Genomic DNA, 22,295 nt, shown 5'->3' with positions numbered 1-22,295 from the left:
AACACCATCTGAAGCAAAATGAATCCCATTATTTCCACAAAATAAGTACAACGGAAAATGTAAAACCAGCTAGAGGAAGTTGCCCTCCATGGGGCTTGGACAATTATATGTGTAAATACTGGCTAATACATCATTTTCAAATTTCTCCATTGTTCAACTTTTAAGACTCCTCCGACAAGCTGCAGAGGTAGCGAATTTGGTGTTCCTCATGCACCAATTCCCTGTCCTCCTAGGACTGCCTGATGTTACTTTACAGCATAAGGAGGCACCAATGTAAATTCTCCCAGCTTTTCTGAGATGAGCAGAGTGATAAGAAGGCACACTTGCTGAAGATTTGCCCTCAGTCCCCAAAGGGAGTTTGCTCTGGATAACAGTTTTACAGTATACATCCAAAGCCTCTTTTTATAGCGATATGCCTGCATGGTATGTTTAAGCCAAATATTTAACTAGTCTAAACAGATATAATTTCATTAATTTGTGACCCATATGAGGCTGAGAATATGGTCATTAAGCCTGCCATTTCTCTGTGGAAATCTCTGAAATTCAGAGGGGTTCCTGGCATGAAGCTTAGTTTTAAATATTCCAGGCAACCAAGTTCTCTAATTCTTCCTCTGTTAAACACAACACAATTGCATACACACCACCAAATCAGAAGTCCTATGCAAAGATAAAGCCATCCAACTGTCATCATTCATAACTTTTTTTCCCCTCAATAATATTTCGATGTTTTCTTCCAAGCAAAACAAACAAAAAAACCCCAATCACAAAACCAAACCTAAACCCCAACCAACCAAAAAGGTGAAGGGGGAGCAAGGAAAAGAAAACAGAAAGAAAGGAAAAAAAAAAAGCCACCAAACAAGGAAAAATACAACAAATGTTGCCATTTGAGACTGCCTGCATGTTCTAGCACTGATCTAGACCTTTCATTTATAGCTCCTGCCAGTGGTCTAACAGCCTCAGCCCATGCATCAGGATGAACTGAAACACTGCTGGGGAGAACCATGTGTCTTTGGGCTGAGACAAAGGACCTTGAAACACAGGACCAAAGTCTTATTTAACCTTCCTAACTGTTTTCTCATCATTATGCAGCCTTCTAGGGGCTGCTTGTTTACCACATATATTGTACATAACTTGCTAAAAGGAATGTCTGGAATTGGCTGATGACACGTGGTTAGATTTTTATTGTAATGGTGTTTTAAATATTTATGATCTGGATCCCACCCTCCATCCTACCCAGGAAAATGGGACTCTGTGGGGAGGAGAGGGAAATTCAGATAAATGAGTTTGGATTTTATTTTGCTTCTTAAATCCTGACAGAGCATTACAAAAATCTGAGTGCTTGAATTGGCCTTGAGACAGCCATTTTCAAGACAAATTTCTGTGGGTAAGTATATATCAGACTAGCTTCTATTTTTAGTTGAATGTTCTACCACTCTAGTGATGAAAAGGTATTTTAACAGAGCCCTCCTAAATTTTGCTTTGATCATAACTGTTATAAACAGAAAAAGAGTTTTCTGACAATCATTACTAAATAGTGGCAAAGCTATTCTGCATGTGTATTTTTTTGTTTATTTAAGGCAGGACTAGTTGAAAGACACAAGCACTGTAATGTTGGTTTCACCTTTCAGACAACTGTATTATCCAGACTTGGCTGACCTACTGACAAGTTGCTGTGACATATTCCTGTGTATTTTTGCATTACTTTCATTAGAGCTCAACAGTAGCACTGATGTGGCTTGGGAAGCATAACTAACTCTGGCTCTAAAATAACTATTTAGATAAAACCAGTATTTAGATCAAATCCCATGATCAGCTTAATTGTTGGCACAAGCCAACCTCATGAGGTTCAACAAGACCAAGTGCAGGGTACTGCATCTAGGTCGAGGCAATCCCAAGCACAAATCCAGGCTGGGCAGGGACTGGCTGGAGAACAGTCCTGAGGAGAGGGACTTGGGGTGCTGGTGGGTGAGAAGCTCAACAGGAGCCAGCAGTGTGCACTTGCAGCCCAGAAAGCCAACCAGAGCCTGGGCTGCATCGAGAGAAGTGTGGCCAGCAGGGCCAGGGAGGTGATTCTCCCCCTCTGCTCTGCTCTGGTGAGACTCCACCTGGAGTACTGCATCCAGTACTGGAGCCTCTATTACAAGAGGGATATGGACATGCTGGAAGGTGTCCAGAGAAGGGCCACCAGGATGATCAGAGGGCTAGAGCACCTCTCCTGTGAGGACAGACTGAGAGAGTTGGGGCTGTTCAGTTTGGGGAAAAGAAGGCTCTGAGGTGACCTTCTTGTAGCCTTCCAGTATCTGAAGGGGGCTACAAGAAAGCTGGGGAGGGACTTTTTAGGCTATCAGGTAGTGATAGGACTAGGGGGAATGGAACAAAGCTGGAAGTGGGGAGATTCAGACTGGTCATGAGGAAGAAGTTCTTCCCCATGAGAGTGGTGAGAGCCTGGAATGGGTTGTCCAGGGAGGTGGTTGAGGCCCCATCCCTGGAGGTGTTTAAGGCCAGGCTGGATGAGGCTCTGGCCAGCCTGATCCAGTGTGAGGTGTCCCTGGCCATGGCAGGGGGGTTGGAACTGGATGATCCTTGTGGTCCTTTCCAACCCTGACTGATTCTATGATTCTGTGAAAGAAAAGCTTCTTTCTGTAAGTCATTAAATGCAGACAGTTATTGCACATGGCCATCAGTGACTGAAGTTGCTTCTCTCTGATTGTATGCCAGGTAAGATTGCTGTTACCAATAAAAAGTTAAGGTTAAAGTCTGAAATGCTTCATTTTGTGAGTATAATTTAAAAGCTGTAAGTCACTGTGGTTTATTATTATAATCAGAGAATGTTTCTTACAAAGTATATGATTTTGCCATACTAATTACACATAATGCCTTTGGTCTTAAAGCGGGAGTTAGATTTGGCCTATTTCTTAAAGTGTCAAATGATAATTTTCTGGGTTGATGGAGTTTACCTCACCCAAACCCACTAAATCTGTGACACTTAAACATGAATTGAGTTCAATACTTGATTCAAGTTATTAAGTAAACACAGAAGTTTACACAAGGATACCATTGTAGTCATCAATGTAGACAGGGTAATTCTTCCTTAACATTCAAATACAAATTCAGTTACAATCAAGCCCCTTTCCTGATGGCACAGCAGGCAATTTCAGACAGGAGGCCATGCAATTGCTAGACAGAGGACTAAGTCTTTCCATGCCCTTACTGCTCTTTGCAAAGATGCTATGGAATTTCACAAGTGTCCACTACAGTCCTGAACTGAAGAACATTTGGGGACCAACTGTATTAACAGTGAGCTTTGGCCTTTAACTCTTAGTTCTCTGTCTAATAAGTAGCAATGTCTGAAGGCAGGCAAGTCAATTGTGTCTATAATGGGAATATTAAACTGCAAGCAAGTCAATTGTTTCTATAATGGGAATATTAAACTGATTTTCACTTCAATTTCTACTTGAAGTTTATCTTTTTTTTTTTTCTTTCCCCCTTTTTTTCTTTTCAGGACTGCTTGGTGCATAAGCTTCTGACATTGTTAAAAGAAAAAATCAGCTGGAATTGTGTTAAATACACAGTTTTTCAGATGCACATTCTACTTACAGAAAACTGTGGTACTGTTGTAAAAGGATCGAAAAAAGGATTAGATGTATCAGCAGGGAATGTCTTTATCTTTAAAAAAGATAAAGAAAAAGATGTTACTTTCAGAGCATAAAAATGCAAAAGAAAGAAAGAAAGAAAAAGAAAAAAGAAAGAAAATGAAGGAAAGAAAAAGGAGAAAGAAAGGAAGAAATGAAAGAAAGGAAGGAAGGAAGGAAGGAAGGAAAGAAGGAAGGAAGGAAGGAAAAGAAAGAAAGAGAAAGAAAGAAGGAAAGAAAGAAAGAAAGAAAGGAAGAAATGAAAGAAAGGAAGGAAGGAAGGAAGGAAGGAAAGAAAGAAAGGAAGAAATGAAAGAAAGGAAGGAAGGAAGGAAGGAAGGAAAGAAGGAAGGAAGGAAGGAAAGAAGGAAGGAAGGAAGGAAAAGAAAGAAAGAAAGAGAAAGAAAGAAGGAAAGAAAGAAAGAGAAAGAAAGAAAGAAAGGAAGAAAGAAAGAAAGAAAGAAGGAAAAAGGAGAAAGAAAGAACGAAAAAAGAAAAAGAAAGAAAGAAAGAAAGAAAGAAAGAGAAAGAAAAAGAAAGAAAGAAAGAAAGAAAGAAAGGAAGAAAGAAAGAAAGGAAAGAAAGGAAAGAAAGAAAGAAAGAAAGAAAGAAAGAAAGAAAGAAAGAAAGAAAGAAAGAAAGAAGAGAAAGAAAGAAAGAAAGAAAGAAAGAAAGAAAGAAAGAAAGAAGAAAGAAAGAAAAGAAAGAAAGAAAGAAAGAAAGAAAGAAAGAAAGAAAGAAAGAAAAGAAAGAAAGAAAGAAAGGAAAGAAAGGAAGAAAGGAAGAAAGAAGAAAGAAAGAGAAGAAAGGAAGAAAGGAAGAAAGAAAAGAAAGAAAGAAAGAAAGAAAGAAAGAAAGAAAGAAAGAAAGAAAGAGAAAGAAAGAAAAAGAAAAAGAAAAAGAGAAAAAAAAAAGGCAGCAAAGCATTGCAACTACAATGACATATCCAACAAGTTAAAGCAGTTCAGCAGTGCTTGAACCAGACCAAAAACGACCCCTCCAAAATGCATACAGGAACCTGATGATGAACAGTCAAGGCATAAATATGAAAAGTTGATAAATAAATTGTACCATGCAATTGAAGCTGTTGTGCAAATAGGGAGCTGATTGAATACAAGGTATCCTCCAGTTCTGTCAACAGCCACTGGGTTATCATCTGCTTCCTTAAACCAGCACTACATTAAAAATACATATAGAACATGAAGTGCAGGAGCAAATTCTGCAGTGCAGGAACTCTGGCTGAAGAACTTGTGCCTTCCATGTGTGCTTTATTTGCACATTTTCAGTTACACAGTTGCTGCCCAAGACAAACAATCACATAAGGTGGGATTAAAAAAAGCCTTGGGGACAACCATTTATTTCATGCAGCTATCAGGTCCTGTATTGAGGAGGACTGTAGACATAGGATGACCTCAGGAGGGTTTTTTTGAGAAGTGCTTGGAGATGCAGAAGTGAGAGACCAACATGTCCATGTGTTGAGAAGCCTGAGAGCTCCCAGAGCTTGGTCCAGAAGCAGAAGATCCCTGGTGTGCTCAGGCCCTGCTGGTACTCACTTCTGCCCTTAAAATAATTTCAAATATTAGCTGAAATTAAAGAGAGATTAAAAAAGTAGCAACAACCTCTGTACCACTTCATTGTGAAGCCAGTTTCTTGTGATTCTTCTGTTTAGAATTCAGACATCATTCATTCAAAGAGAGTGAAATAGCACTTAAAGATATCACTTTTGAACTGTACCTCATACTTTCCATTTGGAAACACAGAGGCCCTAAACTTTTCACAGAATGGTAGGGGATGGAAGGGACCTCGAAAGATCATCCAGTCCAAGCCCCCTGCCAGAGCAGGATCACCTAGACCAGGTCACACAGGAACTCATCCAGGCAGGCTTTGAGTATCTCCAGAGAGGGAGACTCCACAACCCCCCTGGGCAGCCTGTTCCAGTGTTCCATCACCCTCACAGTGAAAAAAAATTCCCTCATGTTTCCATGGAACTTTCTATGCCTCAATTTCCACCCAGTGCCCTTTGTCCTGTGATTGGGCATCACCGAGCAGAGCCTGGTTCCACCCTCTTGGCATTCACTCTTTACATATTCATAAACATTAATGAGGTCACTCTTTAGTGTCCTCCAAGCTAAAGAGCCCCAGCTCCCTCAGTCTCTCCTTGTAAGGAAGATGTTCCATTCCCTTCATCATTTTTGTGGCTCTGTGCTGGACTCTTTCAAGCAGTTCCCTGCCCTTCTTAAACTGAGGACCCAGAGCTGGACACAATATTTGAGATGCAGCTTCACCAGGGCAGAGTAGAGGGGGAGGAGAACATCTCTGACTTACTAAGCATACCCCTTCCAATACACCCCAGAATGGCATTGGCCTTCTTGGCCACAAGAGCACATTGCTGGCTCATGGTCATCCTGGGTGCTTTCTTGTCCCTGCTACAGCAGCATCTGTTGAAAGATACCACTTAGGGACTGAGAAAGGAAGAAGAGCAGAGCCATCTCCACCACCTACCACAAACCTGCAGCTCCACCAGCCTCTGGATACTTTCATCAGCTACCAATCTTCATACAGGATTGCAAATACAAGATGAAAAGGAAGAGGAAAAGGTAGGTGGACAGCTCTGTGTGCAGGACAGTCTCATGAAGATGAATTGTAGATGCTCAGATGAGCAAAACACAGTAGCTGCTGGTGTGTGGACTGCCTGTAGATAAATTGCTGAGGCATTCTGTCTACTTTGTTATGACAAAATAAGAGAAATGACAGAGTTGAAATTTAGAGCTGGTGGCAGGTGGAGCAGTAACTGTGTCCACATTGCAGACCTGCTCAGATGAACACATTCTGACACACTCAGGCCTCTTCCACAGGAGCAAAAAGGGCTACCTGGTGTCACATGGCTACAGAAACATCACGAGCAACAAGAGGTCAGAGCTTTGCTCTTCATACCAACCTAGACAGGCTTTTAAGTACAAAACTTGATTTCAAGTGCACCTGCTCTCTCTGCAGGAGAGGTCTCCTGGCCAAAGTCCATGAAGCCACCATTAAGGCAGGTCTCATATGTAACTGTCACGTCTCAGGGGGCAGAGCATGAAAAGCGAGCGGAGGTGCTCTGCTTTGCAGCACACACCACACGGTGAGGTCAGGGTGCACTACCACAGCAGAACTGCTTTGCAGAAGTACACCTCCTTGTCTGGAATATTTAGCATGACAAATTGAGAATTCACTAAGCTTAAAAAAAAAAAAAACAAAACAATAAACAGTTGATTCTTAACAAAAAGAAAGAAAAACCAAAAACAAAGAGGAGAGAGAATAATAATACAGAAAGGATCAGCACAGTCTCAGTAAAAGTCCAGTGGTTGAGTAATCTTTAAGGAGAAAAAAATCTGGAAACTAATGGATATAGCAGTCACATTTATTTGGTGGGAAAACATGTCAAATTTTATTCCACTCTGGATAAATTTCTGCTAGTACATAAAAGGTTCTTGCTGCATTATTAGCTGTCCATTGAGGTGACAGATTTTGGAGGTATCTTTGCCACAACCAGCAAGAATTAGCAGCATTCATTTTCCTTGGTATTTATACTGCAAGGAAGAGTGAAGGACTGTGAAAGCAAAAAAGGGACAACAGGACAAGAACTTACTCCTTTTCTTTGCATTTGTATAAAGAGTTAAGGGTAGAATTTTAAATGTCAGTAAAACCAATTGTACTTTCCTGAAACGTCATTTGAGTGTGAAAAAATGTAACTTTCCCATAAAAGCAAATGGAAGTGGAGGGAGGAGAAGAGAAGAGAAGAGAAGAGAAGAGAAGAGAAGAGAAGAGAAGAGAAGAGAAGAGAAGAGAAGAGAAGAGAAGAGAAGAGAAGAGAAGAGAGAAGAGAAGAGAAGAGAAGAGAAGAGAGAAGAGAGAAGAGAAGAGAAGAGAAGAGAAGAGAAGAGAAGAGAAGAGAAGAGAAGAGAAGAGAAGAGAAGAGAAGAGAAGAGAAGAGAAAAGAAGAGAAGAGAGAAGAGAAGAGAAGAGAAGAGAAGAGAAGAGAAGAGAAGAGAAGAGAAGAGAAGAGAAGAGAGAGAAGGGAAGGGAAGGGAAGGGAAGGGAAGGGAAGGGAAGGGAAGGGAAGGGAAGGGAAGGGAAGGGAAGGGAAGGGAAGGGAAGGGAAGGGAAGGGAAGGGAAGGGAAGGGAAGGGAAGGGAAGGGAAGGGAAGGGAAGGGAAGGGAAGGGAAGGGAAGGGAAGGGAAGGGAAGGGAAGGGAAGGGAAGGGAAGGGAAGGGAAGAGAAGAGAAGAAAAGAAAAGAAAAGGAAAAGAAAAGGAAAAGAAAAGGAAAAGAAAAGAAAAGAAAAGAAAAGAAAAGAAAAGAAAAGAAAAGAAAAGAAAAGAAAAGAAAAGAAAAGAAAAGAAAAGAAAAGAAAAGAAAAGAAAAGAAAAGAGAAAAAAAGAAAAGAAAAGAGAAAAAAACAAAAAAGAAAAAAGAAAAAGAAAAGAGAAAACAAGAAAGAAAAGGAAAAAGAGAAAATAGAAGAACATTTTTCTCAAGTTAATTGATATAAAATTAGCTATTCTTGGTATTTCTGTGAGAAAGGAGTCCTTACTGTGCTCCAAAATACCACTTTTGGGAGAAAAGGGTTCTCTAACATTTGGGGTAGTCTGTATATTCACTGCCTTATTACAACTTTCTTTCCTTCTCTGAAGGTCTGGTAACATTACCTGCTGTTGACACTCTGCTTCACTCCCATCCCCTGTGCCTTGACTGGAGGCCTCTGTACCATGCTGGAGCAAATGTGTGATTTCACTGGGTTTGCACTGTCACTTTATATATTGCTTAGATGGAAGGCAAACTTTAGGTCAGACTCTTCACTAGATTCCTGTGCATCTCAGCAGAAGCAGAGCTATTAACACCTGAAGCAGTGTTATCAGCACAGCCCTGAGTATACAGATAAAGCCAGCAGAATATTCTGTGGTGCTTTATTTCCAAATACATGCTCTATACAGCTATACATCACAGAGACTTGTTTCTATTCATAAAATTAGAAAACAACAGCAGCCAAAACTCGTGGAGTATACTGGATTAACGTTTCCTACTCCTGACATGTGACTTTAAAAACACCAGTTAACTATTAGACCTGGTTTCTAGAACCAGTGATAGGATTATGGACTCTGAAATTGTTCAGTAGAAGTCCTTCTGTCATCTGATTTCAAGTGCCTGAAAGAAAGCTGGGGAGGGACTTTTTAGGCTATCAGGTAGTGACAGGACTAGGGGGAATGGAATAAAGCTGGAAATGGGGAGATTCAAGCTGGACGTGAGGAAGAAGTTCTTCCCCATGAGAGTGGTGAGAGCCTGGAATGGGTTGTCCTGGGAGGTGGTTGAGGCCCCATCCCTGGAGGTGTTTAAGGCCAGGCTGGATGAGGCTCTGGCCAGCCTGATGCAGTGTGAGGTGTCCCTGCCCATGGCAGGGGGGTTGGAACTAGATAATCCTTGTGGTCCCTTCCAGCCCTGACTGATTCTATGATTCTATGAAGTGAATAACGAGGTGGAAAATGCAAAACCAAAGAGTTTTTATATCTTTCACCATGCAACACCCCAACGGGCAAACAAATTCTTTTGAGTGGGGAGTAGTAGTTCCTGGCTCCAATGATCAATCACTCAGGCAAAGCCAACTTCAGTTCACTCCCTTTGCATGCAGCCACAAACCCCATGTGACGGGTAGGCAGGTGTAATCACACTGCCTGGACACACAGGGTGAAAAATCGAAACAAACCAGTGCAGCCACAACAGCTTGTAACAGGATGGAGACACAAATCAGCCAAACCATTAGCTAATCAGTTTTGGATAAGACTATATAAAAGGAGTGCCTTGATAAATCATACTTAGTGTGAATCCCAGGTGCACTGCATCACAGGCCAACTGCTTTAGACAAAAATCAGTCAAACCATTGGCTAATAAGTTTTGGATAAGGCTATATAAAAGGAGTGCCTTGTCCAGAGAAGGGCAACAAAGCTGGTGAGGGGCCTGGAACACAAACCCTATGAGGAGAGGCTGAGGGAGCTGGGGGTGCTTAGCCTGCAGAAGTGGAGGCTCAGGGGAGACCTCATTGCTGTCTACAACTACCTGAAGGGAGGTTGTAGCCAGGTGGGGGTTGGGCTCTTCTCCCAGGCACCCAGTGACAGAACCAGGGGACACAGTCTCAAGCTGTGCCAGGGGAGGTATAGGCTGGATGTTAGGAGGAAGTTCTTCAGAGAGAGAGATTGCCCATTGGAATGGGCTGCCCAGGGAGGTGGTGGAGTCTCTGTCCCTGGAGATGTCCAAGAGAAGCCTGGATGAGGCACTTAGTGCCATGGTCTAGTTGATTGGATAGGGCTGGGTGATAGGTTGGACTGGATGACCTTGGAGGTCTCTTCCAACGTGGTTGATTCTATGATTCTATGATAAATCATACTGGGTGTGAATCCCAGGCCACCTTCTTTTGACAGGATGTAGGATTTTTTCCGCTGGTTGAAATGATGTCAGTGTCAGCAGACAGATTTCAGCCACACCAGTTAAAGAGGGGCAGTTTTGCAGAAATGTACTGTTAGAAATACCCTGAGGCACCAAATGTGACGTTTCAGCAGAGGATGGGGTTTGGTGCAAGCTGATAAGCCACAAAGATGCTATGTGCTCTGAACCTCACTGCTTGCTGGCGCTCCCTCTGGGGCATTAACACTGTGAAATCTCCCTCCTGGCTCCATCTGATCTTCAGCTCTCCCTTGCTTGTCTTGCAAATAGCCAGAGGAGCCTGGAGTTCAAGGAAATGTTTCAAACATTCATAAGAGATCTGAGCTGTTCGAGTCATTTGACTTGGTGCAGGCTTCCACAGAACTGCAGGACAGTCATACTGAGGCTCCCTCCCCTCAGGCACCACTTCATTCCTTTTGGTAAACTGAGAAAGCTTCACCTTGACAGTCATGTTAATTGCATGGTATCCTTGCTCATTTAAGTTCTGCTGGGGTCCCCTCCAGTGGTTAGCTTGCCATTCCTCTCCTCACTGAGTCACACCAACCTTTCTCTGTCCACCTGTACCCCAGCACATTCCTCACATCTCACCTGGGGCTTGTACAACCGGGCTAACACTTCACTCTCCATTGGATGTTTTTCTTCTTCTTGGAGTGACTTCACACAAGCCTTCCTAACATACAGGCATTGTCAGGAGGTGGCTGCAAGGCTCCTTGGCTGTGCTTCAGTGACTTCTGGCTCCCAAAAGGACACTCAAGGGAATGCATGGGAGTGATGTTCAGCCTCTGCTGAAGGTTGGCTTTATTGCAGCTGTAGCATTTCATAGATTCTTAATGCATAGCAGTTTGTGGATACAGTGTGGGTTAGACACTATTTAGAAGGTGATCCACCTAAAACAGGTTAAGATGACCTGAATAAAAACTTGAATCTTCATGAAAACTTCTGCAAAGGAATCCATGCAAATGCTGTTGTTGCTACTAGGTAGAGTTCTTTGCTGATCTTCACTCTAATGATTGCAATTCTGGGTTGCTAATACAGTGACTTCAGAAGTATTGGGAGGGGATAGGGGACAATAGTAGAAAAGTGTTATAGGTTGAGTTTTAACCTGCTGCTGTTCATCAAAACCATCCTGCCTCACGCTCAAAATGAAAGTGCTGGCTGGAGCAAAGTGTGTTGGGGCTTGAAGTTCAGATTGTAACATGGGAGGCTTCCTGTTCTGGCTGCTGCTTTTGGTTTCTGGGTTTCGGGTGCTGGCTCTCTTCCACTGAGATGGCAGTGGGACAGGGAGGGACAGAGGAGTAGCTCCTTGGCTTGGAGTTTTAGCTTGCTTGCTTCTGCTTGCTGCTTTCTGCTGTGCTTTTTCTGCAAAAAGGCTAAGGTAATTGGTCATTTGTATGATGATTATCTGATTTGCTCAGTAAACTCTTATCTCACTCTTTTTTTGTGTGTGTTGTTCTTCCCTCATTTCCGTGTCGAGGGAGGCAGAGAGGTTAACCTGCTGATTCGCTTTAACCCCTTACAGAAGGTTATTAACTCAGCCCAGCATCTCTGCAGCACATCAGGAGGGAATGCACGTCCTGGATCACTCTTACAATGTAGCTTTGCCTCGACATTATTTTTTTGAGAAGATATTATTTAAAAGAATACAGTATAGGAGCAATTCAGATAGGACAAAAGCAAGACAGTGTCTGTGCTCTCACAGCCTTCAGGATTTTCAGTGCTCTTTTGCTGGCGCTGTGAACATGAGCAAACTTAACCTCAGTACGTGCTATCAGCCCAGTCACCATCCCCTGAGGATCCTGGTGTGTTGGCTAAACTGCAGACTAAAGGTTGGTCTTTGTTTGAAACACAGAAATGAAGCTGACAAAAAGCAGTAGGTATACTTGCTGGATAAGGCTGCTCCCCAGCATTACTGCAGAATAAATTAATCACATTGCCAGTTGCCCTTTTTTGCCTCTTGGTTTCTGCCAGTGAAATCAATGACGATCCAGTGCCAGGTGCCTAGATTTTGTGCACAAGCAAACAAATCCTATGGCATCTTCTGCAGATGGAGGCTGCTGTCATAGAAGGAAGTCACTAAAGGTGGACAACACGAAGAGGAGGAAATGAGTGTTGTGATTCCTGCCAGCTGAGTTCCTAAGGTAAGCCATTCCTGATTTCACTGCCAGCAAGCAGTCTGTACATGCATTCTGTGCCAGTTGGAAACTCACCACTAGCCACACCTGATTATTTCTGAGCACTGACAGCTCATCATCCAATAACTGTTGGTTCACCATGACTTACATCAATGTTTATAAATATTGGAGGGGTGGATGTCAGGAGGATGGGGACAGTCTTTTTTTGTTTTTCAGTGGTGCTCAGTGGCAGGACAACAGGCAATGGGCACAAACTTGAACACAGGAAGTTCAATCTAAACATGAGGAGGAAATTCTTTGAGGGTGGTAGAGCACTGGAACAGGCTGCTCAGGGAGGTAGTGGAGTCTCCATCTCTGGAGTAATTCAAAACTCCCTTGGACACAGTCCTGTGCAACCTGCTCTAGAAGAATCTGCTCTGGCAGGGCAGTTGAACTAGATATATCCAGAAGTCCCTTTTAACCCCTGTAATTTTGTAATTCTGTGACTGACTTGGAAACTTTTTAACTGAGAGACATTTCAAGACAAGCTAGTCATGTATAATAATCATCATGTTAATCATGGGGCAATCCTGTACTTTTTCAGTTGCATCAGGATCTCATCTCTCTGTTGAAAACTTATGATAGATTGATGCAAACAATGCACTGATGCAAACAATGCACTGCCTGACTCTTGTCCAACACAAGTAGTTCATCTTTCTACTATAACCAATCTCTACTTGTGTAAGAGTAAAAGCTGGCTGAGAGCCCCAGAAGCTGAAACCAATCACTGTCTCCTTGAATGTAAGCATAGTAAGAAATGCTTTGCATTAAAGTCGTCCTAGTTTTCTGGGCTACTGAACTCTGCCACAATCCCCAGGGGTTTATGTTGTTCATTATTCTAAAGGAAAAGAATAGCACAGGTAAATTAAAGCCAGTGTAGCTACAGAAAAAGTGTTAAAATTCTAAACTGGTGCAGGACTTTTATATCTGTCTGAAAGGACACTTGAGCATGTGACTAGTCCCACTGACTACTGCAGCCTTAATCCATGCACATGCCTACAAATTACGGATCCATTTGGATCCTCATGGATTAGGATCTTCTCAAATACATATAGAAGCACTGACTGCTGTGCTGCAGTTTGCAGCCTCATTACTCTAAAAGTCTGCTCTGAATTAAGCTATATGACAATAATCCTTTTCCATCACAACACAAGAGCACTGCTTCTTTAAACTTAGTGGATGGATGTGATCCTAACAATAAGACCAACTTGAGTAGAAGCTGAAAGCTTATAAAGAACAATGTTTTGCCTGCTTTAAGATTTATGCATGAACAAATGAAATCCCATATCTAGTCTACTTTTTGTGAGAAATGCAATGTGTAAACACCTATTTATTCACCACCTCATGCCCTTGGTTGTGGAACCATTCATATTGCTAGCCACCAAGTATTGAAAACCCACAAAGATTCTGTCTTTACTGCAAGTAAAATCTTGTGTGCAAGCATCACAGCTCATTTACAGATTCAAACACCTGCACTTTAATATTTGCCAGTTCAGTGCCATGAAACACATCAGATGCCTCTGTGTCTGTTGAGTCCCTGATTAAAGCAATACACTATCAAAGCAAAGTATTGTTCCTTTTCTCAGTTTATTTTCATCTTTTCAAGAACAAACTGGCATGCTACCTTAAAAGCCAGTCTCCTGGTCTGAGACACTGTACTCAGGCATCTTCCACAGCTAAAGAGATTAGTCCCAGCCAAGGGATAATCCAAATCAATTAGGGCTATTAATACATAGCTAACTCTCACCTATCCTTAATTACAGCAGAAATCTCTCCTTTGGACTGAGAGAAAACAGTACAGAACTCGTCTGCTTGAGTCAGAAATGACAGGTGTTTCAATGCCAGAGGGCTGCTCTATCATTTGAGCAGAGCTGTGATTCCCCATAATTTGTTTAATGGACAAAGGATGCAGGAGATCAATTATTAAAGACATCTCTGTAAAAGTGCCTGAAGAAGATTATAATGCTGCAGTGAATGGGAAAAGGGAAATGGGAGAGAGGCCAAACAATGGCAGTCCTCTCCCTGGAGGTCAGCCTGTGGAACTTGGTCAGGGGAAGAAACACCCTGTGAATACAATGTCACAGGAAGATCCTGCCAGTGAATTCCTGCCCATCCCAGCAGGAGCTCACAGGGAAGCCACACTGGGAGTTGGGGACTTCCTGCAAGGCACAATTCCCTTACCACTGCCTCCATGTTTGCTCGACTCAGATGCAGCACAAGTGCCAAAGTGTGCATAAATCCAGGTGATCAGAAGCCCACTCTACTTGGCACACAATTTCCCATCTTCAGTACAGCCAACAGGGTTCTCAGGGGAGCCTGTGCACATGGCTCAGTGTGTGTACCAGATGGCATGGGCAGCTCCTTCATCAAAATCCATCCTGGTAGTATCTGGCACTTTGCCAGAAGTGGTAAGGTGCTGGTCCACAGCATTGTAGCACTTTGTGGCAATTTTAGGTTATGCCTTTAAAAATTTTTCAGAGATCTTGAACAGAAAGTGGTAAAGTGTAAACAAATCACCATTGGGTATAAAAAAGGAAAATAATGACAAGTTCTAAACAATCCATTGGACAGATAACAAACATAAGCTAGTAATGGAAACAATCTCTCTCTTTGCTTCTTTGGCTCTGGCTGATGCTTCTCTTGGCTTTACTGACCTTGGCTGCATTGCTTTTGTTGTGACTGGTGATAACACCACCTTCTCTGTTCTGTCTCTTGTCCCTTTTGTGTCCAAGAAGAGTAAGGAGGGGGGCAGGGAGGGAGAAGCTATTAGCTTCCCCTGGTTTTTGGCCAGGGGATCCTTGTTCTGTTTATCAATTGTAAATACCTGTAAATATTGTGTATTTTGTACACATTCATTGCATTTCCTTGCAGATTGTAGTTTTGCTTGTAAATACAGCTTCATTTTCTTCCAACTGGGCTGGTCTGGCAAATTTAATATTGGGGGGGTGTGGAATTTTCAACCCACCACACACTTGCAAGACTGCAGCCAACTTTTTGGCAGAGAAACAATAAATGACATTAACTTGCTAAATGAGTTTTGTAGAGGTTTGCTCTCCTGACTTCCAGGGCTGTTCCTCCTAAGAGGGTGGCTGCTGAACTTGAGTTGAATGTCATGCCATAAAGCAAGCCATAGGGATTACTCCATAGGGATGCTTTTGTGGACTGAGTTCCAAGGAAGAAGTCTAAGGAGTACACAGCAATTGTTTTCTAGTTAAGAGGTTGAAACTGGATGGTGAGAGGCCTCGAACACAAACCCTACGAGGGGAGGCTGAGGGAGCTTGGATTGTTTAGCCTGGAGAAGAGGAGGCTCAGGGCAGACCTCATTGCTGTCTACAACTACCTGAAGGGAGGTTGTAGCCAGGAGGGGGTTGGTCTCTTCTCCCAGGCAACCAGCACCAGAACAAGAGAACACAGTCTCAAGCTGCACCAGGGGAAGTTTAGGCTGGAGGTGAGGAGAAAGTTCTTCATGGAGAGAGTTGTTAGATGTTGGAATGTGCTGCCCAGGGAGGTGGTGGAGTCACCATCCCCGGAGGTGTTCAAGAGGGGACTGGACGTGGCACTTGGTGCCATGGTTTAGTAGTCATGAGGTCTTGGGTGACAGGTTGGACTTGGATGATCCTTGAGGTCTTTTCCAACCTTATTGATTCTGTGATTCTGTGTGATTCTGTGTACAGGACATCTACCTCTGTAGAAGTTTTCTCTCTCAGCCCAAACCAGGTTAGCATGTTGTTTTCAGAAGATGAGACAAGGTGTAATGAACAGAAAAGGACTCTTCCTACAGTGTTTTATAATGCAGTTACTGTGACAGTTGATTAGCTGGAATTAAGCAACTCCTGTTTTCTTCCTTCCTTCCTTCCTTCCTCAATTAAATCATAGTTTTCCTCAATGATCTACATTATTTGGGATAAGGCACACGTGGAATTAACACACACTGAGATTTATGCAAACATCATCCTACTAGTTCAGCTTCCTGATTATTTCCATTACTGCCATTCCTCTGAGTTACAAGACGTGTACTAGGCTCTGCCCAGGTCAAAGCAAAAGATCTGGCCTGATGTAAATCTCACAAGCCCATTACCAGGTCTCTGTTTTGCATTTACTTGCTAGTAGACAGACTGCAACAAATTAAACAGACATTATGCATCAGCAGGGGATTTTCCCACTGTTGTAAATACCAGTAAAAAGCAGAGGAAAAATCAGTGGAATGGCCACGAGAGAAAATCTCTGGTCACTTAGATCAGAACCATTTGTGGTTCATTAGAAGAGACTTCTGCTGGAACTGCTTAGGAATTCTCATCAGATTGAATGCATTACAAAAGAATCAGTGTTGATTCATTCTTCTCTATACTTAAAAAAAAAAAAAAGAAGTTATTTTAAAATGGTTTTACTCAGCACTTTGTCAGAGGATTTCCTAGTGCCTAATTTAGAAACGTTCTGTCTAGAAACGTTGAGTTCATTGAAATTAATTCATACTTGAAACCGAAACATTTTACATTGATCCTTCTCTCTACCCTTCTTACCACACTTTTACATTTGGTTCAGGATGTTTTCCCAAATACAGACTTTGGGGAAAAAAAAAAAAAAAAAGGAGGCAACCAGATTTTACTTTGACCAAAGAAGAAGAAGAAGAAAAAAAAATCCTATCAGTTCCGATTATTCAATCGAGTGGCAAATAAATTTGACTTGCTCTTTTTGCTGGTATTCCAAGTTGTGTCACCCAGCCAGTCACATAACAGCTCAGAAAGCAGATGTTTGTCTTTTCTGTTAGAGCTTGGAGGCAGCATTTAACTGAAATTCCACAGAACACTCCAGGCATTTACCACCACACTTGCTACCACACACTGGAAAAAAATGTGAATTAAAATTACACGTACATCCATTCATCAGTGGATTGGAAAGTAAACAAACACAAAAGAGTTGCTGGAGTCTAAATGCAGTTCTCACTAATCACATGGAGGAAGAGAGGTGAAGAACTTCACAGCTTCTGAGACCAAAGGAATTCTGTACTTCTCAGGCCAAAGGAAAGGTGATTAATATGCCTTTTTCAAAAGACTTTGAGACATGGTTGCTTCCTCATTACTTCCATTGACAGCAAACATAAAAAGATATGCCTAGTTTCAAATATGCTTTTTCAGAGATCTATGACATGGATTACTGCGGAGTCAGAAAGGAGATTTAGCCAGTGCACCCAAAAGTTGATGTGCTATGTCTGAAAATCCCAAGCTAGCTATTGTTCACTTTTATTTGTCTTAGGCAGATCTAATACCTCTTTTCTGCTGCTGAAAACATGACATGCGTTCACTTGAACAGTAAAACAATAATCTGAAGTGAAAAAATATCTTGACCAAAAGGATGATTGAATACATCAGACCTGATTTACAGCAATTTGCAGGTTCTAGAGATTTTCTGAAAATTTGCCTTCTCAGCTTGCAGGTTTTTTTTTGCCTTTCCTAACCACTGCTGAAGTGCTGGCAATGTATATCACTTCTGAGGCACTTAGAAAACCTTTGGGCTAAAAATGGTTATTTCATTTATTATACAAAAAGAAGGGCAAGACAGTCTTGCACAGCTTTGTCTATGGTGTTTGGCAGTTGCAGGTGCTCTGCATCATTAGGGAGAGGTCTTCTCTAGAATCTTGCATGATAATTGGCCTCAAGTCACTGTTATTGCAGTCAAACACTTCCTAGGCTCCTCCTCATAAATTGACCAAACTTTTAAAGTTGCTTTGACAGCCACAGTAGTTCCAGTTAGAGTACTGCAGAAACTACATTGCTTGCAAATTGACTTACAGTCATTCCACAGTCCTCAGCAGAACCAGCTGTGAAACCACAGGGTTTCACAGGTTATTTAACCTAAAGCTAAATCATAGAATCATAGAATTGTTAGGGTTGGAAGGGACCTCAAGGATCATTCAGTTCCAACCCCCCTGCCATGCCCAGGGACACCTCACACTACATCAGGTTGCTCAGAACTACATCCAGCCTGGCCTTAAAAACCTGCAGGGATGAGGCTTTTACCACCTCTCTGGGCAACTTGTTTCAGTGTCTCACCATCCTCATGGTGAAGGATTTCTTCTTAAATAATTCCTAAATAATTTTGTTGTATGGTTCAGCTGGATTGGTGACTTAGCTCCTGTCACAGCCCCACAGATGAAACCATCCAGGTCCCATCTACAGAAAGACCTACATGTACAGCTGTGATACAGCCTTGACACCACAACCCCAAGTCTCCAGCTTCCTAGGCAAATCTGTAAAAGGCCATCAAACCACCCACCACACAGGCACAGGAGGCATCCCACCACCATCCAATGAATTCACAGACTTTAGTTACTACTGGTTCCCTACACTATTTTCCTGACTGCATGTCCCTGCAGACACTCAAGTGGTAGAAAACCCATCGGTCTTCTGGTGTAAATATCTTCTTGAATGAGCTCCTACCATGGCCTGCTATAGAGTCCAGCCAAAGTTTTAAGCTTCAAGAGCAGCTCTGCTTGCAGAGCTGACAGAAAACAGAACAAGAGGATACAGTCTCAAGCTGTGCAAAGGGAAGTTTAGGCTTGATCTTAGAAAAAAGTTCTTCCCAGAAAGAGAGATTAGCAACTGGAATGGGCTGCCCAGGGAGGTGGTGGGGCCTGCGTCCCTGGAGGTGTTTGAGACTGGATGAGGCACTTAGTGCCATGGTCTAGTTGATTAGTTAGGGTAGGATGATCAGTTGGACTTGATGATCTCAAAGGTCTCTTCCAACCTTGTTGGTTCTGTGATTCAGTGATCTATGGATAGGCATTTGCATATTTTAGAATTTCTGCAGGCATGGGGCAGGCACATGGAATGCAAGAGGGGGGAAGACATCATCTCAGAATGTATACAGAGGTGACTAAAAATAACTGTACGTGACAAAATTCATCACCCCTCCACAGAAAAGCTTATGCCCTCCTGATCCAAACTACCTTCTAATATTCCACCCTTACCTTCATCTCAAGTTTTACAAGAAGTTAGCCATTGCTCTTCTTACTTAAGAGCAATGAATGAGAAGATAAAAGTAGGCACAGTGCAACACCACATTCCTGCCACTTCTTGCACTTAACACCTCTGCTTCTTTTTGGTACCTTTTCTTGCTCATGTACACATTGCACCCAATTAATGACAGCGCCCACTGGTGCAAATTCAGCAATGAATTTCACCTTGCACATCTTTTTGCTTCTTGTAGAATTCACTTTAAATTACTTAAAGAAATAGGGAAGCATTCAATCATCAGTCATAGATCTACAGAGCACACAGTGGTGGTGTTCTGCTCAGAAAACAAATAACACGGGGGAAAAAAACCCATTCAGTGAGCCAATGAATTTAAATCACTTAAAAGTAGAGGCAGAGCAAGAAGTAAATCTAGATGATTACAGTTCATCTTTTGAAACTGATTGATAGAACAAGGGGTAACAGCTTCAACCTGAAAGAGGATATTTAGATTAGATGTAAGAAGTTGCTTTGAGAGTGGTGAGGCACTGGAACAGGTTGCTCAAAGCAGTTGTGGGTGCTCCATCTCTGGAATTGTTCAAGGCCAGTTTGGATGGGACTTTGAGCAGCCTGGTCCAGTTGCTGATGGAAGGTGTCCCTGGCCATGGAACTAGATAATCTTTAAGGTTCCTTCCAACTCAACCCACTTCCATGATTTTATGGTATGTTAGCATTCTCTTACTTTGTTTCTCCACTGCCTCTGTGTGCCCTTCTACAATGGGAGCAAATTGCCAAAGACCTGAGAGGCAGTCAGAGTTTTACGATTTTTTTAGTGAATGTGTAAACAAAGATCCAAGAGTCAGCCTCAGAGCCTGACAACTCAGTTATCCTGCACATTTTTAATTCAATAGACTGCATATAAGACTGGCATTTGCCACTAAAATCCTGTGTTTGAACACACATGGCTACATACCAGTTGCAAGTCTTACCTGTAATGCTTTATGTGTGTAGACTATAAGAAGCAACTGTCAGAGAGTGTGAAAGTCCAGCCCAAAATGCATTCACTCATTATGCTGGCTGCTCAAGTGCCATGGCTGTTTTTAAAAGGTACTAAAGATCCCTCTCTAGCTATTAGCCTGCTTTACATAACCCAAATGATGCTCAGGTAATTTGCATTTACTTGACTAAGAGACTGTGTGCTTCCAGGAGCCTTGCACCAGAGGCAGCACCAAACATTTCCTTACAAATCCCCAGGCAAATACTCCATTTGACTGGGTGTTAGGGTGCACCCCTTTGATTTGTGTTCCTATCTAGTCAGTGTCCTTTTCTTGCAGCAGCAGAAGTGGTCCTTTGCAATATCAGTAAATTGAAAGTATTCCTTCAATTCATATGGAACTAGATTTATTGCCTGTTTTGACCAGATTTTTGTATTAAAGTTGTATGTGAGGGAGGTGGTTCTCTCCCTCTGCTCCACTCTGGTGAGACACCACCTGGAGCACTGCATCCAGTTCTGGAGCCTCTAAAACAAGAAGGCTCTGGACATGCTGGAAGGTGTCCAGAGAAGGGCCACAAGGATGATCAGAGGGCTGAAGCTCCCCTGGTATGAGGACAGACTGAGAGAGTTGGGGCTGTTCAGTCTGGAGAAGAGAAGGCTCCCAGGAGACCTTCTTGTGGCCTTCCAGTATCCGAAGGGGGCTCCAAGAAAGCTGGGAAGGGACTTTTGAGGGTGTCAGGGAGTGATAGGACTGGGGGGAACTGAGCAAAACTAGAAATGGGGAGATTCAGATTGGATGTTAGGAAGAAATTCTTCCCCATGAGGGTGGTGAGACACTGGCACAGGTTGCCCAGGGAGGTGGTGGAAGCCTCATGCCTGGAGGTTTTTGCAGCCAGGCTGGATGTGGCTGTGAGCAACCTGCTGTAGTGTGAGGTGTCCCTGGGCATGGCAGGGGGGTTGGAACTGGCTGAGCCTTGAGGTCCCTTCCAACCCTAACAATTCTATGATTCTATGATTCTCTAAGTATTTCAAATCAGTCTTAAGTAAAAATATCTAGTTTTGCAGTGCATACCAATTATTTTTAATTTTAAAGTTATCATACTGACAACTTAATAGCTCTTAAATGTTTTCTTGCAAGTTTAGAAAAGGCAAAGAATTTTCTGCTGTTTTCCACCAACAGATGGCAGGTGAAGCTCTGGAAATTTATTCACTTGATACAGCATAAAATAAGAACACCTACAGTTTGCAATTATATAGCTGGCTATAAATCAGTACTCTCTAATACCTCTTCAACTGTGATCAAAATTTAGTCCTGGCTTATCTCCCTTGCATTGTAAGCTCTAGTCCAAGCTTAGGAATATCTGCAGTTTGTATATAAAACTGTTCATTCTTATTTCTTTTATCACACTCCATTAAGTAAAACCAAAGTTTGCCCACACCATCTTTCTGACATGGTGGATAAGGTACTTCTCTGCATGGTGTAGTACCTGGTACATCCATTCAGGTTCTTAGTAGCTGTTACATGCATTCAGGTTCTTAGGATTGATTTTGCTGTAATTAAGCAAGAAAGCTCTATGTTCACACCCATGCCACAAATCATACTGACTGGATGAAGAGAATGGCTTGATGTTCAAGCTTTGATTTCCAGTTCCATGAAAAAATAGAAACATGGGGAGTGAGGGGAGGACAGAGAGAGTCCAGTCACAGAAAGCCTATGACACTGATAAAACTAATTTTAGTAAATCTAATAAGGATGCTGTGGAAGTTTTAGGCTATGCCTTTAAAAACTTTTCACAGATCTTGAACAAAAAGTGGTAAAATGTAAATAAATCACTCTTGGGTGTAAAGAGGAAAATAATGATGGTTCTAAACAATCCCATGGGAGAGATATCTACCATAAGATTTGGTACCCAAACCAAATCTTTCTCTGTCTTCTTGCTTCTTTGCTCTGGGAGAGACTAACTTGCTTCTGCTTGATCTTGGCTGCATTGTTTTGACTGCTATTTACTTCTCTGCTTCTGTCTCTTGTCCCTTTTGTACAGGGGGGTAAGGAGGAGGCAGGGAGGGAGAAGCT

At 42.4% G+C, this 22,295-nt stretch overlaps 1 protein-coding gene across 1 annotated transcript in view; it reads right to left on the bottom strand.

The window, feature by feature from the left end:
* EPB41L4B (erythrocyte membrane protein band 4.1 like 4B) overlaps nt 1–22,295 on the bottom strand; it is a 213,965-nt gene that overhangs the window by 4,720 nt on the left and 186,950 nt on the right. Inside the window, exon 23 of the mRNA XM_054381648.1 lies at nt 3,598–3,666. Within this exon, the coding sequence (XP_054237623.1) occupies nt 3,598–3,666 (69 nt within the window). The remainder of the gene's footprint in view (nt 1–3,597; nt 3,667–22,295) is intronic.

Source organism: Indicator indicator, chromosome 6 (assembly GCF_027791375.1).
Source record: "Indicator indicator isolate 239-I01 chromosome 6, UM_Iind_1.1, whole genome shotgun sequence".
Lineage (NCBI taxonomy): Eukaryota > Metazoa > Chordata > Aves > Piciformes > Indicatoridae > Indicator > Indicator indicator.
The sequence above is the reverse complement of the archived record's forward strand: the minus strand, read 5'-3'. Positions and strand labels throughout refer to the sequence as shown.